This window comes from Cydia strobilella, chromosome 27 (assembly GCF_947568885.1).
Source record: "Cydia strobilella chromosome 27, ilCydStro3.1, whole genome shotgun sequence".
Classification (NCBI taxonomy): Eukaryota; Metazoa; Arthropoda; class Insecta; order Lepidoptera; family Tortricidae; genus Cydia; species Cydia strobilella.
The window spans coordinates 3,916,688-3,936,627 of NC_086067.1; the positions used below are offsets into that span (position 1 = coordinate 3,916,688).

Sequence of the window (19,940 nt, forward strand, 5' to 3'; positions counted from 1 at the left end):
ATCGTGCGAGCCGAGCGGCAGCCCACTGCCATACACCGTCCCGGGCGGTGCGCCGGCCAAATATACCTAAACTGCGCAGTGACACCCCCCTGCCTCTAGTGGCTCTAGTCGCGCCTAAAGAAGGTTTACTTCAAAAATGTGCTCTTTCAAAGTCGATTAAAACTGACTTACTGAACTGACAGTAAAGTATGTGCTTATAAAAATATTAAGGACTCTTAGAACCGTGTGAATTTAAAGAATAAAACCGGCCAAGTGCGAGTCGGACTCGCGCACTAAGGGTTCCGTACCATTACGCAAAAAACGGCAAAAAAATCACGTTTGTTGTATTGGAGCCCCATGCACTTAAACGTCTTTTCAATTTTAATTAATTAATTTATTCTTAATTATTATTTAGTTTATTGACATTCGTTCTATAGTGTATAATACTAACCATATATTTAAGCTTTATTTGTACTTACAACAATTATCTCAGTTGGTCTATGAATAAAATTAAATAAAATGAAATTTAAATATTTATTTTATTCTGTTTTTAGTATTTGTTGTTATAGCGGCAGCAGAAATACATCATCATCATGAGGTTCATGAGATACGGACGGACAGACAGACAGACAGGGTCCCGTTTTTACCCTTTGGGTACGGAACCCTAAAAATCAACCCATCCTTATTTACACGGGTTCACAACCTCTGCCTTTGTACCTCGCTATTATTCTACAATGAAAAATGGTTTCCTAAAACGTATAACAAGCGAAATTCGTGAACAAAAGCGACTATCAATATGTTTCGCCTTAATGTCAATAAAGCGAAATTGCGAAGAAAATGGCTTCTTTGTACCGTTTTGTCGAATAAGCTGTGTTATTGGTTGCTTGAGGGAATCTTGTGTTCAGACCATAGGCAAGGGAATACAGAGGTTACCAGTAGCCTTACCACGACTGCCTTAGCAAGCAAACTGACATATCGTCGCTATACTTACTCAACCTCATATCTGGAACAATCATTTGATGGAAATGTCGCTTTTCTTTCATTCGGAATACGGGTATTTTTGTCATCAAATGAGTGTTGCAGATACGAGGTTGAATAAGTACCTATAGCGGCGATATTCGCTAACATCTGCCTAACTTACTTTTTAATACAGTTTCTCAAAAAGGGCTACTTTACGTAGTTGTTTAGCGTGCGTAAAGTTGGTTTTCGCGAACTAGTGCTTTTCACATTTCCAATTTTTTTTAATTTATACTTGTTCCAATTCATGACTACTTATTGATGAGTGTCAATATGAGTTTCCTTCAAACGTCGTCATCAACATGAGAACCTACTGTTAATGTAAGAATACGAAAAATATACATAAAGTAGATACTTAGCAGGCCGAAGCTTGCGAGTTCCGCCAAGAAACGAGTCAGGCGATCCATTTCTGTAAGTTTCAAAGTAACTCTCTGTACAATTTGTACCAATATATGCCTAGATTATGAAACTAGTATAACGAAACTGGGTTACAACAGGGTTTCCTAGCTCAGGACACAGGGCCGTGATTTATTGTATACTCAAATTTACACAATAAACTTTTTTAATTTTTTTTTTCATTTTCATTTCCGCTAAGGCAAACAATGACAATATGTGCTCTCGTGTGTCACCGTTTGTGTGTAAACTAGTAGCATATATTGCATAAGTAACATAAGTTGCGTAGCGTAGGCCAGCATTTACATACAGACAAACGTGTGGCGAAACCACGCCCACTTGGGAAAGTTAAAGGGGTTTTCTATCTCAGGACCGGTGTGGTATCCCTTTAGGTTTCGAACGTTTCTAAAGGGGTTTTGTTAGAGATTATTCCTCTCACGTCGAATAGTGGTATGTCAGGTCATTTTTACACACTTTTATTATTTTACACACTTTTATTTAGCTTCACTGCGTATATACCTACCTTTGTATATATAGTGCTTCAAATCTTGTAACTAAAATTTGAACCATTTCCCGGTGTCTGATTCGGTTGTAATTTGGAGTACTGTCGTAATTCCGGTGACAATGCAATAATATGCTAACATGGAGGTGTTCTGATGATGCAGCCGGTAGGTAGCCAAAGGAACTCCTCGATGGATAAACACAAACACATCAAATTTAGGCTCATTATAAAGGTCTCAAGAAGTACTCGATAGACATGCAAACAAGAAGAAGTACAGTCAGCAATAAAAGTGTGTGTCACAAAACATTTTTTTTGACAGTTACTTGTACAAGCTTTTATTTTACTTGCAATGTACCTATGTAACTATGTTTGTACGGGTCAAATCTTGCAAGTTAAATTTGACCCACTTCCCGGTTTCCGATGAAGCTGAAAATTCGCATACATATGTAAGTCTGGTGACATTGCAATAGTATGGTACCATCGAGCTGATCTAATGATGAAGACAGGAGGTGGTCATAGGAACTGTGATAAAACAACGCAACCTAATTGTGTTTGGGGTTTTTTAGAATTGTCTCGATGAGTATTAGTTGCCTGTGGAAAGAAAAGTACCTATACAGTCAATGATAAAAGCTTGTATCAAAAAAGATTTTTTTTGCCAAAATCTTATTATTCATATGGAGTAGCTGTTTGCGTAGAATTTTTATGGAAGTTTAACACAATAATCTATTTAGAAAAGTACATTTAATATTTAAGCAAAGAGAATTAAGTAGACATAGAGTGCTCACTCCGTACATCAGTTTTGTCACCAAAACGACTAATATTTTCATAGTTGACATCTAGCGTCAACAAACAAAAACAATAGAAAATAAAAACGCAAAAGTTTTAAATGTTATATCTAGCGTCAAGTAACTCAATAAGTAGCGGAATTATCAGTACTGCTACTTGACAATAGATGTCGCGACGAACGGAAAGTCTAATGCTCAACGATGTTCAGCTAATATTATAACCTGATTAACCGGAACTCTATTTTCAACTCCAATAGGGACTACGTTCGATGCGAGACATATACTTTATTTAAATGATTATATTATCCATCGCTTTTATCATAGAGTAACTGATACTAGAGCGGTACTGTCATAGTAAATTTTGTAACCCCAGTAAATTCACTGCCATCTGTCGACACACTTTAAAACTAAAAATGAAGATTTATAAAAATACGATAGAATGTATTTAAATATAGATAAATGATTTTTTTTATTTGCATTAATTATTTTTATGATTTTGACCCATGTTCTTTCACTGATATGCGTTAAAATTGTTAAATAACAAACGAAACCGTCAACGCCATCTATACGACTGCAGGCCAAAACTAGTAGCGCTCTCTGAACGAGAATCAAATTTTCTTGATTTTCGAGGCACGTTTTTTCCTTAGACTGTATCCATCTATTACGGAGTTATATCTATCTTTGCTTTTATGCACGCTATGCACATGTGGCTATGGCTATCTATGTAAGTATTCTAAGTATACTTAAAAAATTTGTTTTTGTTTACCACTTACCCTTATAAAGGTTTTTAAGAGCACGTAAAAGGGTTAAAGATAGAGATAATTTTTATCATTTATCATTTATTTATTTCTATAACAATAATGCATTGTGTTAGAAATCTTACCAACTAATTACATACATGCTTATAACTTAATTAAACTGAGTAATTATGGGACATGTCAGCAAATAAATACATTTTCAATAATAAAATTAAATAACAAGTGAAAACAAGTGAAAAACAAATAAAATAAAATTCATAATTTGTAATAACTACATACAATTTAATTAAATATTTTATAAAATGTCAATCCATACAAAAAACAAGATTAAAGATAGAGAAGATAGTCAAAGTGATTTCGTTAAAACTAGTCCCGTATTATAGCGACCAAGATAACCAAGTTTCAAGAATCTTAACAGCAAAACTAACTGAACATCGATCTTATATCGTTGTCAATAAGGCCTAGGAATGATCAGTTTGCTGTCTTGTCGATGGTACTCGGAATCGTGAAGCGTAAACTGTCTCAGCTCGTCAGACTGCGACATTAACAAGTTGAAAACACGGTTAAAATATTGCACAGTATACACTACTTTGGGAACACATCAATTTGTTTTAATAAATATTTTTTATTTGTGTTTTAAAAAGTCACACTTTATATATAAATTATAATCTGAAATAGATGTCATATATTAAAGAAAAAGCGACGTGCCGCACCAAACTCTCGCTATATCGTAATTCCGTAAGGAATTCGTATAGGAGGTGCAAGCGCGTACTGCTCGCCCTTAGAGTTGGCCAAAGACGCCTAGTCTTAGTAAGGTGGCATATAGTCGAGAAATTGGGACGGGTACCGCCGTGGCGGGGTGGCCTAGGGGTGCAAGGCGTTAGCCCGGAGCGCTAGACGCCGGTTCGAATCCGGCCTTCACCACTGGAGGGCTTTGTCACTTTTTCTTTCATATATGACATCTATTTCAGTTTATAGCAAAGTATGTTGACTGATACATTGTTTCTTAAGCTAATTTAGTCGTGTTTGAACAATGTAAATCGCAGTGCCAAAGTGTATTTTATTCCTTTCAAAAATGCTCAAATAAATCAGTTCCTTGAAGTGATTGAAATACGTCCGTTTTAAAATAGATTGCAAATTTACAACAGCGCCATCTGTGTTCGAGTAGCGAAACTAGTGTGTTGCAATTTGTGTGTCAATCATTCTCTCTGTATTAAGTCGAAGTACTCGTCACTTTAGTTGCGATATTATTTTAACTACCATAACCCGTTCCATTCAACTCACCTTGTTCTTCATTAAAATTAATTGATCATCTCTCTCTTTCGCAGGTATGACTGCCGAGTGAAACAACACACCCGCAGTTCGTGTTTGAACAATGTAAACTCGCAGTGCCAAAGTGTATTTTATTCCGTTCAAAAATGCTCAAATAAATCAGTTCCTTAAAGTTATTGAAATACGTCCGTTTTAAAATAGTTTTCAAATTTACAATAGCGCCATCTGTGCTCGAGTAGCGAAATTAGCGTGTTGCAATTTTTGTAAGCGCCCTCTGTGTTCGAGTAGCGGAACTATGTGTAGATGGAACTAGCGTCTTGTGAAGTGATATTATGAGCGCCATCTGTGTGTGAGTGTTGGAACTATGCGGTGATGGAGGCGGGGTTTATAAGGGCGAGCGTGGGGGGCGCGCCCCCCGCCTCGGCGAGTGTGGTGCGTGCGCCGGGCCTGAAGAGGGGCAAGACGGAGGAGGCGATATCGGATCGGGTAAGTTTTAGCTGTATGTCGTTATAGTTCCGATAGATGGCGCTACTGATTAAGGAAGCTTGTCCTGCCTGTTTATGCAGCAGAATTGCAGCTAGACTAATAATACCAATGAGAATTAAGAAGACATAGTGCTCACTCCATACAGCAGTTTTGTTACCAAAACGACTATTATTTTCGTAGTCTACATCTAGCGTCAAGTAGCGGAACTATCAGTATTGCTACTCGACACTAGATGTCACATGTGTCGCGACTGACGAAAAGTGTATCGCTCAACAATTCATAACTAATATTATAAGCAGAAGTTGAAAATAGAGTTCCGGTTAATCCGGTTATAATATTAGCTGAAAATCGTTGAACATTAGACTTTCCGTTCGCCGCGACATCTATTGTCGCGTAGCAGTACTGATAGTTCCGCTACTTGACGCTAGATGTTGACTACGAAAATAATTGTCGTTTTGGTAACAAAACTGATGTATGGAGTGAGCACTATTAATTTTTAACAAGCAGAAACGTCTGCGATCGATGCTATTAAGCTTAGAATAAATTTAAAAGTGGAAAAATTACTGTCTTGGGTGAGACTTGAACTCACGGCCTCTGGATACCCAAGGCAGTAATTTTCCGATATATCTGATGGCGACTATATAGATTTGAAAACTAACTTAGCTAGCGCCCTTGTTATTAATAATAACAGCTGACTGTACAAACAAGGCCACACACGTTTAGCGTCCTTAAAGCGTGTAAACACGTCCAAATTGAATCTGAAGCTTATGTAACGTGGAGAGTGCTTAAGGCGGCAAAGCGAGTGTCGCGCGAGACGTACAAGTGCCCTTTGGAAATTCTACAGAAGCGATAATTATATAAACGTGGGTAATCTTCCTCGCGTCTCGCGTTATCCCGGCATTTTAGCCACGGCTCTCGGCCAATAAAATAAAACTAAACCCAAGTATTCTTTATAGCACACCTCAACAAACGAAAACAGTGGAAAAATAACTAAACAAAAACAACGGGCAGTATTATCGCTAAAGAGCCGATCGAAATTTTGACCCGGGTATGCCCCTAAACTACGTCCAAAAGAGAGGTATGGGCACTGTGAATGACATCTCGCTTTGTGTGGTAGGGCACAGCACAGCGGATGTCGTTCCAGATCTAGAGCAGAGTCCAACTGGGGAAGTACTTCCACCTTACAGAAAACCGCAGCCAAATAACACTAGACCCTACTGACCCTACTCATAGTGTTGTGTTCATGCCGGCGAGTAAGGTTGCCAGAGCTCAACGAGGGTGCGGTGTGTTAGGGTCAGTAACGCGCATATATAGGCTACGGAGACTGCTTACCATCAGGCGGGCCGTATGCTTGTTTGCCACAGGTAAAAAAGTTAAACGATATACCATCTAATCACAGCTTAAACTATGAACTTCCTATTCCTATATCCTCCCCACCATTCAGTCAGTCGCTCCGCGCCATTCGCCGCGGTCGCGTCACACGCATAGTGCCAGTGAATGTGTTTAAAAAGTTATGGTGAAGTGTCTATGGGCATATTCAGTTTGTGTGTCTTGGAGGTTTTCGGTTTTTTATGACTTGGCTGTATGGATCTTTTTAACTGTGTATGTATTTTTGTTTGAAATGTCTTGAATCAAAATTGTTTTTTAGATGAGTTTGTTGCAAAAATTCTATGATAAGGTGGCGAGATTAGTTTATAATTAGGCTGCTGCGAAAGTGAAGTTACATCAACGAATATGTTGAGTAGGTACTGTTTTGATTATAAAATCGTAAGTTTAAATTTAAATGTCGTTGCAGATTACTTTGTCAAAATAACCAAGCTGTTATAACATAGGTGCCTAAAAACCGGCCAAGTGCGAGTCGGACTCGCGCACGAAGGGTTTCGTACCATTACCCAAAAAACGACAAAAAAATCACGTTTGTTGTATGGGAGCCCCACTTAAATATATATTTTATTCTGTTTTTAGTATTTGTTGTTATAGCGGCAACAGAAATATATCATCTGTGAAAATTTCAACTGTCTAGCTATCACGGTTCATGAGATACAGCCTGGTGACAGACGGACAGACAGACAGACGGACAGTAGTAAAAGGGTCCCGTTTTTGTTTTGGGTACGGAATCCTAAAAACAATAAATTTAAAAATAAATGCTCAAATAATAGTTGACTGACATATTAGCTTAGCACCCCTACATACATTTTTGTATGCAAGGGTGCTGCTAATCGATTTGCTGACTGTACAGTGTACACCAAAAACTACAAGAATCGCATTTCTTTAAAACATTGAATCTCACTTATACTTAGCAACTTATAACCAAACTTTTTTTTAGGGTTCCGTACCCAAAGGGTAAAAACGGGGCCCTATTACTAAGACTCCGCTGTTTGTCCGTCTGTCACCAGGCTGTATCTCATGAACCGTGATAGCTAGACAGTTGAAATTTTCACAGATGATGTGTTTCTGTTGCCGCTATAACAACAAATACTAAAAACAGAATAAATTGCCGGGGACCCTTAACCTACCGAATCGTTTTGACATTTGACATGTAAGATACTTCGCAAGATTGAAGAAACTGCAACCTTGGATATTGCGAGTTATCTATCCTCTTGTCAGATCAAATCGGAATATAATAACGCCCAAACATGTCATTTCAAGCACATTCTATATTTATTTATTTATTTATTTATTTAATCTTTATTGCACAAAAGAAAACCTTACAGTACAAAAGGCGGACTTAATGCCATAAGGCATTCTCTACCAGTCAACCTTAAGGCTAAGCAGAGAAATATTATTGAACTGACAGTCAAGTATGTGCTTATAAAAATATTAAGGACTCTTAGAACCGTGTGAATTTAAAGAATAAAACCGGCCAAGTGCGAGTCGAACTCGTTCACGTAGGCTTTCGTACCATTAGAGTTTTGAATGATTCACGGTTAGTTTCACTAGACTTATATTGACCGGGATATAGACCGTGAATAGAATGAGGGTAGACAGAGCGCTGTCTACACAACTTTGACACCCACCCGCTATCTTCAGTCACCCGTGAACATGATGCATGTAACTGCGTCGAAATATCGGGAGCTCACAAATAATACAAAAGGTAATCACGGTCTATATCCCGGTCAATATAAGTTTCGTACCATTACGCAAAAAACGGCAAAAAACTCACGTTTGTTGTATGGGAGCCCCACTTAAATATTTATTTTATTTTGTTTTTAGTATTTGTTGTTATAGCGGCAACAGACATACATCATCTGTGAAAATTTCAAATGTCTAGCTGTCAGTTCATGAGATACAGCCTGGTGACAGACAGACAGACGGACGGTGGAGTCTTAGTAATAGGATCTCTTTTTTTTGGGTACGGAACCCTAAAAATACACATGGAAACTTTATCATATTTATAACAACAGACTAACCAAAAAAAGAATACTAGATAAAAAAAAACTTAGCTTGATATTGATAAACACCAAAAGTAGTCTAATTTTTCATAAAATTTCAGTTTAGTCATATCGTTGCCTCTATTCTACTATAATAGTTCTTTATTTACAGGTAAACACCCAATTTAAATACATGTACAGTGTAAAAATAAGTATTTTTACACTGTACTTATTTTTACACTGTACATGTATTTAAATTGGGTGTTTACCTGTAAATAAAGAACTATTAAAAACTATTTAACATGTGTTAATTATTTATTTTTAAATGTTATTATTTTAACTTGTGATTATTTGTATATTGTTTCTTTTTCTTTTTGTATTTTCTGTGTAAGTTAGCAGTGGTTTGGTAATTTACTGTCATGCTGTTTAACTTGTTTGATAAAAAAAAAATAATTAATTAAAAAAAAAAAAAGTTGCCGCGCACACCATTACTATATATCAATTATTTTAGTTAATTTTGTCATTAATTTATTGTTAAGATAGAGTTAATGTCAGTTTTACAAATAACGTATACCTAGTACCTACTTAATCACAGTTTTTTCCTAAACTATAAAAAGTGATCAGACACCTCCGTATGTAACCTACCACGTTCTGCCGTAGAATCATAATGTAACGGTATGTTTTTCGACCTTGGCAAACCGAAGATAAACTTACTAAGTACTAGCAATGAGGATATAATAAGATAGAGCGGTACTGTCATAGTAAATTTTGTAACCACTGTAAATTCACTGCCATCTATCGACATACTTTAAAACTAAAAATGAAGATTTATAAAAATACGTTAAAATGTATTTAAATATGGATAAATGATTTTTTTATTTGCATTAATTATTTTTATATGATTTTGACCCATGTTCTTTCACTGGTATGCGTTAAAATTATAAATAACACACGAAACAGTCAACGCCCTCTATACGAGAGTTGGCCAAAACTAGTGGCGCCATCTGATCCAGGATCAAATTTTCGTGATTTTGGAGGCACGTTTTTTCCTTAGACTGTATCTATCTATTACGGAGTTATATCTATCTTTGGTACTAGTAACTATTTAGTTGATGTGTTGTATATGTGTTTGACATGTATAAATGAACAAATAGTGCCCTTGAAGTAACCGAAACGACTAAACTTAGTTCTTATTCTTACACATGTAGGTGTGAATGTATTTATACGCTTATGGGGAAAAGAGGAAAACCAATAAAGCTGAGTTACTAGTAACTCAACCTATACTTAGGCCCACTGACTATCAGTCCGCCGGACGATATCGGCCTGTCAGTTGTTCGGAACTGTCAAATTTTTGTTCTAACTGACAGGCCGCTATCGTCCGGCGGACTGATAGTCAGTGGGCCCCTAGGCTCACGATTCTACATAGTACTTATTAAGTTCGATGAAATTTAAATCATGTTCAATGAGGCCTACCGTTTTTGTGCTCACCAGTTGGCGCCACTATAGATGTAGGTCCAGAAAAACAGATCTCAAAATTCTTCTATGCTTATGTTTATAAAATCAATACGTTCTAATTCACAAAGGTATTTTAACGTCTATAAGGGTCGGTCTATAAGGGTTAAACCAACTGTTTGTCAAAATTTTATTGTATGGAAAGTTTCATAGTAAACCGCCGCGGCGCGCCGGGTGACGTGGATGGTGCAACTGGCACTAAATGTGCCATTTTTTAAACCTGTTTAATTTTGCATATATTTTATTTGGCCCTTTTCTTAAACCACTAACCACAATTATGAATAAGGAGTGAAAATTCCCGATAAAAAAGCTTGAAACCCCCAAAACTTCTATGCATTTGACATTTTGAAAGACCATTGGACCATTGGACTCATTGGAACAGTTGTATTTGTTTTGTTTCCTTTAATTTTAACACAAAACAAAATGAACTATAATATTTGCTATATTATAGGTTCAAACTTCACTGGCAAATTTTAGCTTTTTTTCTTGTTTTTCTTGTTCACCACTTATCGCAGGCGGTTGTAGACGGTAGCTGAGTTTTGGGACTAAAATTAATTTACATATTAAAACTTTACTTACCAACTTTTAATCCAACTTTTCTTCGGTTATTTATTATGTGAACATAAACAAAAAAAAGAAGAAAAAACAATCTTAACTGAAATAGTAATTTCATAGCTTTCGAATTTCGATATTGTAGGGTAACGTTTTTAAAATAAATAAAAATCGATAAAAATTGACACTTGGCGCGCATGATCTTTCCCGTTCTTTCTTGCGAAATGTGACAGAGACAGCGGCAAACCGATGGAACGGCCTTAACATAAGACAAATCAGCCTCATGCAGCAAAGCTTTCAACTAGTCCGTTCTAGTCCGTAGCTGAGCATAATGACTTCTTGTCGCCGTGACAATAATACAAGATATGAGATCCCTGGCAGCTTTCGTTTCGACTTTTCAAATGTTGAAATCAAAGTCCTTTGACTGTACAAACAACAAGCTCATTTTTTAAAATCGGATGATTAATAAATTGAAGCCAAACCCACACTAGCTGTTTGTCATAGTTTTAAAGTTGAGCGGATAATGCCATTTCCCGGTTGACGAAGATTTGTCTTACTTTCGGTAATTGACACATGAAATTGCATAATGGCGCATTAGCAACTACAGTCACAGAATAAGTAATAGTATTATCATACAGAACGGCCACGCACCGCCCCGCCCCGACTGGAATTACCTCACCCCGCGACAGCAGATTGACGGCCGTTTGCCGGCCGCTCAGTACTATTTTTATGCAATTTACTTACATAATAACGCATGACGCGTGTACAGACGTGCCGTTCACACATAGAAACGCAAGTGATATTTGATGTATAGCGTGTCCGCCCTGTGCTACAGTCAAGAAGCAGTGATGCAGTTGGGGTCACACAAACCCACCCTCCTCCAAAAAAAAGTTATACAAAGAAAATGGTGCGAGTAGAGGTTTTACACGTAAAATTTTAACATTAAATTTTACCTGTAAAACTTCTACTCGATCAGTGCGGTTTCACTATTGTTTTTAAGGCGGTTCCCTGAGCCAGAAGGCGAAAAATCTCCTTATATGATCATGTTTTTCTAAGAGCCGTTGATATTCGTAGACGTGGAAAAAATATGTAGTTCTTGACTATATTATCTTTAACAACATAGCTTCCGATACACGAATTATGACACATCGCTCGATACAATTAATTCCCAAAGTAACCTCTAACTCGGACTTTTAATCCTACTTTACTCGGTTATTTATTATGTGATACTATAAACAAAAAAAATACAAAAACAATCTTAACATAAATAGTAATTTCATAGCTTTAGAATTTCGATATTGTAAGGTTTTTCAAATAAATATAAACCGACAAAATTCGATCTAAATTGACACTTGGCGCGTATATTCTTTCCCGTTTTTTCTTGCGAAATGTGACAAAGACAGTGGCAAACCGATGGAACGGCCTTAATCGCGGAGTGCACGGAGTATAACCGCCGCGGACACTCGTGCCTGAGGAAGGATTCCCGACGAATCCGAAACATGTCGCCAAAAGCGATTAAAAACAATAGTGAGTGAAACCGTACTGATCTAAATATTTTTAAATGTCTCACGATAGTTTAATTTCGAATAAATTAAATCTTATATAATTTCATAGACAACACATAGTAAAACTCTACAGAAGTGTAGTATTTGTATGGAAGTGACACAGATAAAGTCAAACAATAACGTCACTTGCTAAACTGTGTGCGCAAAGACACAAAAATAATAAAGAATTCCTTTAACCTACTCGCGTTCGTGACGTCTTCTTGTGAGCTTTTTAAAAGAGTGAAGTAAAATAGACTTCACGTACAAAAAAAAATAAATTTTTAAATATCAAAGCATTTTAGTATTTTTTTAACTCGACGGGTAGGGTGACATCTGTCAAAACGCCAAATCTCGCAAAATTGTATTGAAATGACACCTCTCAGCGTACCCATCAAGTTAGAAAAATACTGATAGTACTTTAAGAGTCCCCGGCAAGCTCGGCCGAATTTCACTTTCCCATACAAACGGAGTTTCGTTCTCATTTTTAAACTACGTGTTGGATTGAAATGAAACTTTGCACATACAATGACATGAGGTATATCTATATTTGTAATTCGTTTATATAGCTCCAGTTTATAAAACAAAGGAAATAGAGCAAAACAAGTTTTGTATGAAAAAGTTAAATTCACTGTTTTTTTTTAACTATGGTATCTGAAGCTACATACCTTATCCTATTGTAAGTACAAAGTTTCAGAGCAAACCAGCTACTCGTTATCAAATGAGAGCGTAACTACGTTTGTTGTATGTAGAACAGAGCTAGCCGGGGATCCAAATATTCCTATCAATTTTTTTTAAAGAAATCTTAAATTTTTGTGTGCGCGTCCTGAAATGCTAGGTGGCGGTAACCAATGAGCTAATCTGGCATTTACGAAATTGATCAGCCACACAATTGAATAGTGAAACTGCAGTCTTTATTTATCATCGTCTCTAGCGTGAGATAATATCTACTTATGGAAGAGTCGTAAAATTTAACACTACTGTAATAAAACGGTAAAGAGGCGTTATATCTTACATTAGGTCACTTTTCAGAGCTATTATTATATGCCGTAAAATGTACTTACCGGCTACAGTCACCTGTAATAATGTGCTACACGACGAAGGCCGCAAAAATATCTGACACGATCTTATTTGTAGAGCCATAAGAGCGTGTCACATTTTTTTGCGGCCTCCGAAGAGTGACATATTATTGCAGGTCACATATTTTTGCGGCCTTCGAAATGTGTTAAAATAGTTTAATGGTTTCTAAAGAACTCATTAGTAAAATAACGTTTAGAACTGTCAAAGTAATAAGTTGTAGCTAGGTTATGTAAAATAGTGTCATCACTACCACAGAATAAGTAATAGTATTATCAAAGATAGATATAACTCCGTAATAGATGGATACAGTCTAAGGTAAAAACGTGCCTCGAAACTCACGAAAATTTGATTCTCGATCAGATGGCGCCACTAGTTTTGGCCTACACTCGTATAGAGGGCGTTGACTGTTTCGTTTGTTATTTATAATTTTAACGCATACCAGTGAAAGAATATGGGTCAAAATCATATAAAAATAATTAATGCAAATAAAAAAATCATTTATCCATATTTAAATACATTTTATCGTATTTTTATAAATATTTATTTTTAGTTTTAAAGTGTGTCAGATGGCAGTGAATTTACTGGGGTTACAAAATTTACTATGACAGTACCGCTCTAGTATAAGTTACTCTATGGTATTATCATACAGAACGGCCACGCACCGCCCCGCCCCGCCCCGAATTACCTCGCCCCGCGATAGCAGATTGGCGACCTTTTGCCGATCGTTCCGTCACAGGGCGGACACGCTATACATCAAAAATCACTCGCGTTTCTATGTGTGAACGGCACGTCCGTACACGCGAGATGCGTCATAGTGTGAGTAAGTTGCTTAAAAATAGTACTGAGAGCACGCCAGAAGTCCGCCAGATTTCTGTCGCGGGGCGAGGTAATTCGAATCGGGGCGGGGCCGTGCGTGGCCGTTCTGTATGATAACACTATTACTTATTCTGTGGTTCCGTACTGTTTTTGAGCAACACTCACACAACATAGAACCGCAAGTGATTTTTTATGTATAGCGTGTCCGCCCTGTGTCACTACTAAAGGCAAAACCACACCGCATGGGCAATACAGCACCCCAGCTCTCTCTGCATGTGGTGTGAGACTAGGGTTGCCATAAGGAAGAATTAAATGTCCTGATAAAAATCCTGACATCACCCTAAAAATCCTGATATTTCTTGTAACAGAGATTTTGCGTAGCTTGAGCGACGCTCCGGCGGCGCGCTGCGCTCTGCGGTGGGTCATTCCTTAAAATCCTGACACTTGCCAAGTCCGGCCGCAATCCGCACAATGGGTCAAAAATCCTGACATGTCCGGACAAGTGAGACGGCCTTTATTCGATATAGTCAGCAGATAAAGATAGTCGGCCCTGAGTGTACAGATATTTTTGGTCACTGCCCGTTTAGCTACTACTGTCTGTACTTTATGCTAAATTACCCTTGCATTCAAAGAAGTCAGTGAATCATTAGTAAATTGGCCCACTGACTATCAGTTGTTCGGAACTGTCAAATTTTTTGTTCTAACTGACAGGCCGATATCTTCCGGCGGACTGATAGTCACTGGGCCCCTTTAGAGTATTAATGAGATCCATTTATTATATTTTTTGTTTACATTCTCACATGTTATTACGCAATGTGTTCCCCGACCTTGAAACGACCTTTCCGACCCACGACCGCGGTTTTTGGTCATCGCCTTTTGAGTCGTTGTAAGCTTATTTAAGCTTATATGTTATACTATATGTTAATACTCGTAGTTATTTCTCAGTTGGGAGATATTCTAATTGGTTCATTGTAATTCACCTGATATTTAGTGGGTCAAGTGTTTTAAGTAAAACATTGCTATCTAATTCTAACGTCTTAAAATGGAAAAAAATTGCAATTTCGTGCATATTCGAGCGATAAAGAGGCAGATAGCGAAATTTCGGATTCGCGTTTCCCGGTATTTTATTATCTCTGAAAACTTGTCAAAAAACTGTTAAAGGCACAGTATGTATAAGTTACTCTATGGTTTACTAAACGGGTAACTGCTGCACTCTGGTGGCAGAACATTGCAGTAATACCCCCTGATATGTCCTTCACTGGTTTTCGTGGCCGTCCCCACATCTTCCCTGCGAGGACGTTTGGGGCTTGCGGGCAGTGTAAGTTGTTTTAGTTTTGATTCTCAGTGATAAGTTGAATAATTGGTATAAGGTTAATAAAGCTCATCTCTCACAAAGGAATTTGAGATTAATTTGGAAAAAATAACAAACATAAGAAGTTAATTAACTATGCTTTATATTATGACATCCGCTTAGTATGACGTATTTGTCACTTCCCTTCGATGTCATTATAAGCGGATTCTACTGTATAGGTACATATTTATAAAAATATAAGCAATGAAGCTAAATAAAAGTTTAGTGTGTAAAAACACTCCTGTCAATCTAGACCTGTATTGACCGGGATATAGACTGTGAATACCTTTGGTATTGTTTATGAGCTCCCGATATTTCGACGCAGTTAAGTGCATCATGTTCACGGGTGACTGAAGATAGCGGGTGGGTGTCAAAGTTGTGTAGACCGCGCTCGGTCTACCCTCATTCTTGCGCGTCGGCTGCGTTCGCTTTCAACGTTACCATCGGTCGCATTCACACTCGTTGGTCTGTCCAAGCATACTACACTCACAGTGTCACTACGCGTGTTTGATTCGGATATCACTGGTTTTTTACACAAACAAATTACAGGATTCCACACATTCAAAACTCTACTCGTAAATCTGCCTTCTGCAGGTACTTGCCGCAGTTATGCTTCCTATACCGCTTCCCGCAGCCCTTGTAAGGCAAGACCGGGCCCGGCATGTCGTTTAGCTAACTGAGCGCGTAATTCATAATGTTATCCAAGGATTTCCAATGCTTTGTGCGCTTTGTTGATACTTGATAGGCAAGTCTTAAACCAGAGATATTATATTTAAATTTAAAAGTGGAAAAATTACTGCCTTGGGTGAGACTCCGGTGGCCATTTAACAGCTAGCGGACTCCCTAAAAAAAGAATTTGTTTATTCGGTAAATATTCCGCAGTTCGAATACGATCGTTTAAAAATATGCCGAATACCCGAAAATTCGGCCCATCTCTACTTGAAATGATGGTCTGCGCACCACTTTTCTCTTCGAATAATCTGCAAAAAATCATCGCGTGGCTATAGCGTATACTTAGACAATATAGTTAGTATAGGGGTGGGGGGGGGGGGTATAAATTCGCGATAGACCCGATTGTAAATGTGATTTAATATAGTTTTATCCTAATAGGCAGTGGGCAGTCAACTGCGCAGCATGTTCAAGCATACTATTAATTTACAGTGATGTCATGCATTCGACACTACAAATAAGATAGCTTAGGCACACTGCGAAATGATAATCGTGTCGTTAATAGATATAGACTTTATTACTATGGGATAAGACCTAGGTTTGTTCTAATAAATATGGTTGTGTGTACGGTTGACCTCAAATGTTTCTGTAACATTTTGGTATATATCTCTGTCTGCTTCTTTTTCTATGCGTAAGTAAAAAACATTACATGTAACAAGAATAAGATACAAGTCTCGCAACGCAAAAAAGTTTCAAGATTAAATGTTAAGGGTCCCCGGCAAGCTCTGTTCTCCATACAAACTTAGTTACGCTCTCATTTTAAAATGAGTATTTAGTTTGCTCTAAAACTTTGTATTTACAATAGGATAAGGTATATCTATGTCTGAAATTATTTTATGTAGCTCCAGATACCGTAGTTAAAATAATACAGCGAATTTAAGTTTTTCATACAAAACTTGTTTTTGCTCTATTTCGTTTGTTTTATAAACTAGAGCTATATAAACTATTTACAGACCTAGATATACCTCATGTCTTTGTATGTGCAAAGTTTCATTAGAATCCAACGCGTAGTTTTAAAATGAGAACGAAACTCCGTTTGTATGGGAAGGTGAAATTCGGCCGAGCTTGCCGAGTTTTACCAAGTGGGTTTTAAGTCAGTACAGTAACTACAGTAGTGGGGGGTGTCCACAGAACTATATTTTTTAAACCGTGTCAATATTAATTACCTATAGTTAATCTTTATTTTTAATACATAAAATGACTTGGTCCTGCCGTTTCCGGTGCAAAGGCGCCAGCTTTTGCACCAGAAAAAATAGAAATAGGTACCTAATAAAAGTTCTTTGATTTAGGTACCTACTTCAACTTTCAATGCTTTGGGAAAATGAAACAACGAAAATATTCTCCTATTGTTTGTATTTCACATTCAGTTTTGTAATTCATATAAGTATCACATATATGCAATCTTAACAATCCTAACAACACGGTGTTATTAACAACATAAAGAATGAAGTATTTAAAAACATAATTTCTTAATACTTACATAGCTTAACACCTAGCTTTTGTATTCTATACGAATTTAAACTTCAACACAAAACAAACGAAGAACGTTTTCAAATGAAACAAACGAAACACGCAACTTATCGCTTACCTTACGTTAATTAATTTGCAAAACACTCCATGCATCGAAGCTTTACTAATCAATCAATTAGCATAAATTAAAACTTTAAAACCCTATTCCATTAACATAAAGTTCATTCTTGTTTAGCAAGTACCACAGGTGAGCCGGTTAGCTCGAACAATGTGAAGAATGTCATTCTAAATTCAAAATTGTTCGGAACTAGTAGTACAAATATTTCACGACCCTGAATCGGAAACTACTAAGGAATTTAAAGTTTAACACCGAAGTATAAGATTGAAATTTCAACAAGCTTTGCCGTTGAAGATATTTCTACATTATCGTAGGACAGGTTTGCTATGTGCATAGATAAGACGACCTTCTGCAATAGTTACGAAGCTTGTAATTTGTACTCTATTCTAATGCAATAAGGTATACATTTGAATGAAATTAGGTAAGTCGGTTAAACTGTGACACAGGTCATGGGTATAAATCTTCGGGTAGAGAAAGAGCTTATCTTCTATAGTTATTCATGTGAGTTAAGATCTTTTGTAGTTGTGGGGTGGTTGTAGTGTGCTCACAGTTATCGCCGGAGGGTTTTATCTAAAACTATGGCCCACGTAAAGAGAGCTGGCTGAATACGTTAGCAATAAAAATAAAAAATTAATACATTACGATAATTGCACGATAGTTAATGAAGATATAGTCGAAGTAATAAAAATAACCATTAAAATAAAGATTTCTAAAGAAAGTTAGAAGATAAATAATGTATTTTCAATATCTTCATCTGCGTCGACTTTTGTGGGTTTCTTCCTCTAATTTGTTTAAAAAAAATAGGGTTCTTAACTTCTCATCAATAAATCATTCATCAATTCATCATTATCATCATATTACATCAAATTAATTCGTCATGAAATATGAACTCAATCATCACAAACAATGTACATACATATATTTAGTAAATTTGATAAAAGCTTAAGCAGGTTGTACGGTACAGTCAAGGGCATAAATATATATACATTCCCAGAGTTTCAAAAATATGTGTACGCTCTTACACCTTAGACAAAAAAGTCGTGTTCACATATTCTTGAGCCATTTGTCTGGATCGATGTTTTTGCCTTCCACTGTACAATAGTTAAATTATTACTCCTATAGTCTGTATTTTTGGGATAATGCATGAATCAAAAAATATTATTAACTGTAGTCAATTTATTCAATTATAGATACCTTGCGATCCTTTTAATACACCAACGTACCTCAGGCATTATTTAATTCAATATAAATATTTAATTATTAATTTATACGCCATCTATAACCACGCCATAACAGCTATCGCCGTAGGCAGAAGCGATTGAGAATTATTCAATGCATATTTTGCATAATTATTGGAATAACTAGTAAAGTGGCTATTATTCAATTTTTTTATTCAATCATCCGTGACAATCGGCGATATAACATAATAATAAATCGTGCTCTATAATAAGTGTCACTGCTGGGCTGGTCCTCTTGTGCATTTGCGTTGCAATACATGGCATACTATTTTATCATATCATATCATATCATATCATATTTATTCACAATATTTATAATATTACATGTCATTTTTAAATAATAATATTTAGGTACATTCGTAAAAAAAAAAACTATAACAATTATGTAATAATACAGTTGATACTAAAGCTCAACATTCAAAAATTCGTCATAGCTGTAGAATGGGTGTTCGAGAAGCCAAGCCTTCAGTCTAGCCTTAAAGCATTGCAGCGACGGTGACGAGGTGACTGTCTCCGGCAACCTATTATATACAGTAGGACCCATTATGTGGGTCAGCTTATTGGACCTTGCTAGTCTACGTTTTACCGGGAGAAGTTGGTTAGGGTTCCGTAGCGTGCAGGCTGAGTCGGCGCGTTTTTTATATTGAGTCAGGTTGGTATACACGTAAATAGCGACTTGTTGAATCACTATTGACGGCAGAGTCAATATACCCAGTTCTTTAAAATACGCTTTCGCGGAGGTATCCTGGCTTACCTGCGCCACACACCGTTTTAGTTTTTTTTTATGATGTATCTTAGGCAGGCGTTTGACCACGATACCACCTGGTGGTAAGTGATGATGCGGTCTACGGTGGAGCACGCTTACCTATGAGATACCTATTAACTCTTGCCATGAAGAGCCCCAGATTGTACTCACGCGGAAACAGACTCGGGCAGGGCGTTCCATTCCTTGGCAGTTCGCATAAGAAAT

The 19,940-nt window shown here is 36.9% G+C and overlaps 1 protein-coding gene across 1 annotated transcript in view; it reads left to right on the top strand.

Annotated features, from left to right (window-relative positions):
- The window catches only part of LOC134753493 (mitogen-activated protein kinase-binding protein 1), a 130,941-nt gene that overhangs the window by 11,821 nt on the left and 99,180 nt on the right, over positions 1-19,940 (top strand). Inside the window, exon 2 of the mRNA XM_063689372.1 lies at positions 4,763-5,192. Coding sequence (XP_063545442.1) covers positions 5,079-5,192 — 114 coding nt within the window. The 5' untranslated portion in view covers positions 4,763-5,078. The remainder of the gene's footprint in view (positions 1-4,762; positions 5,193-19,940) is intronic.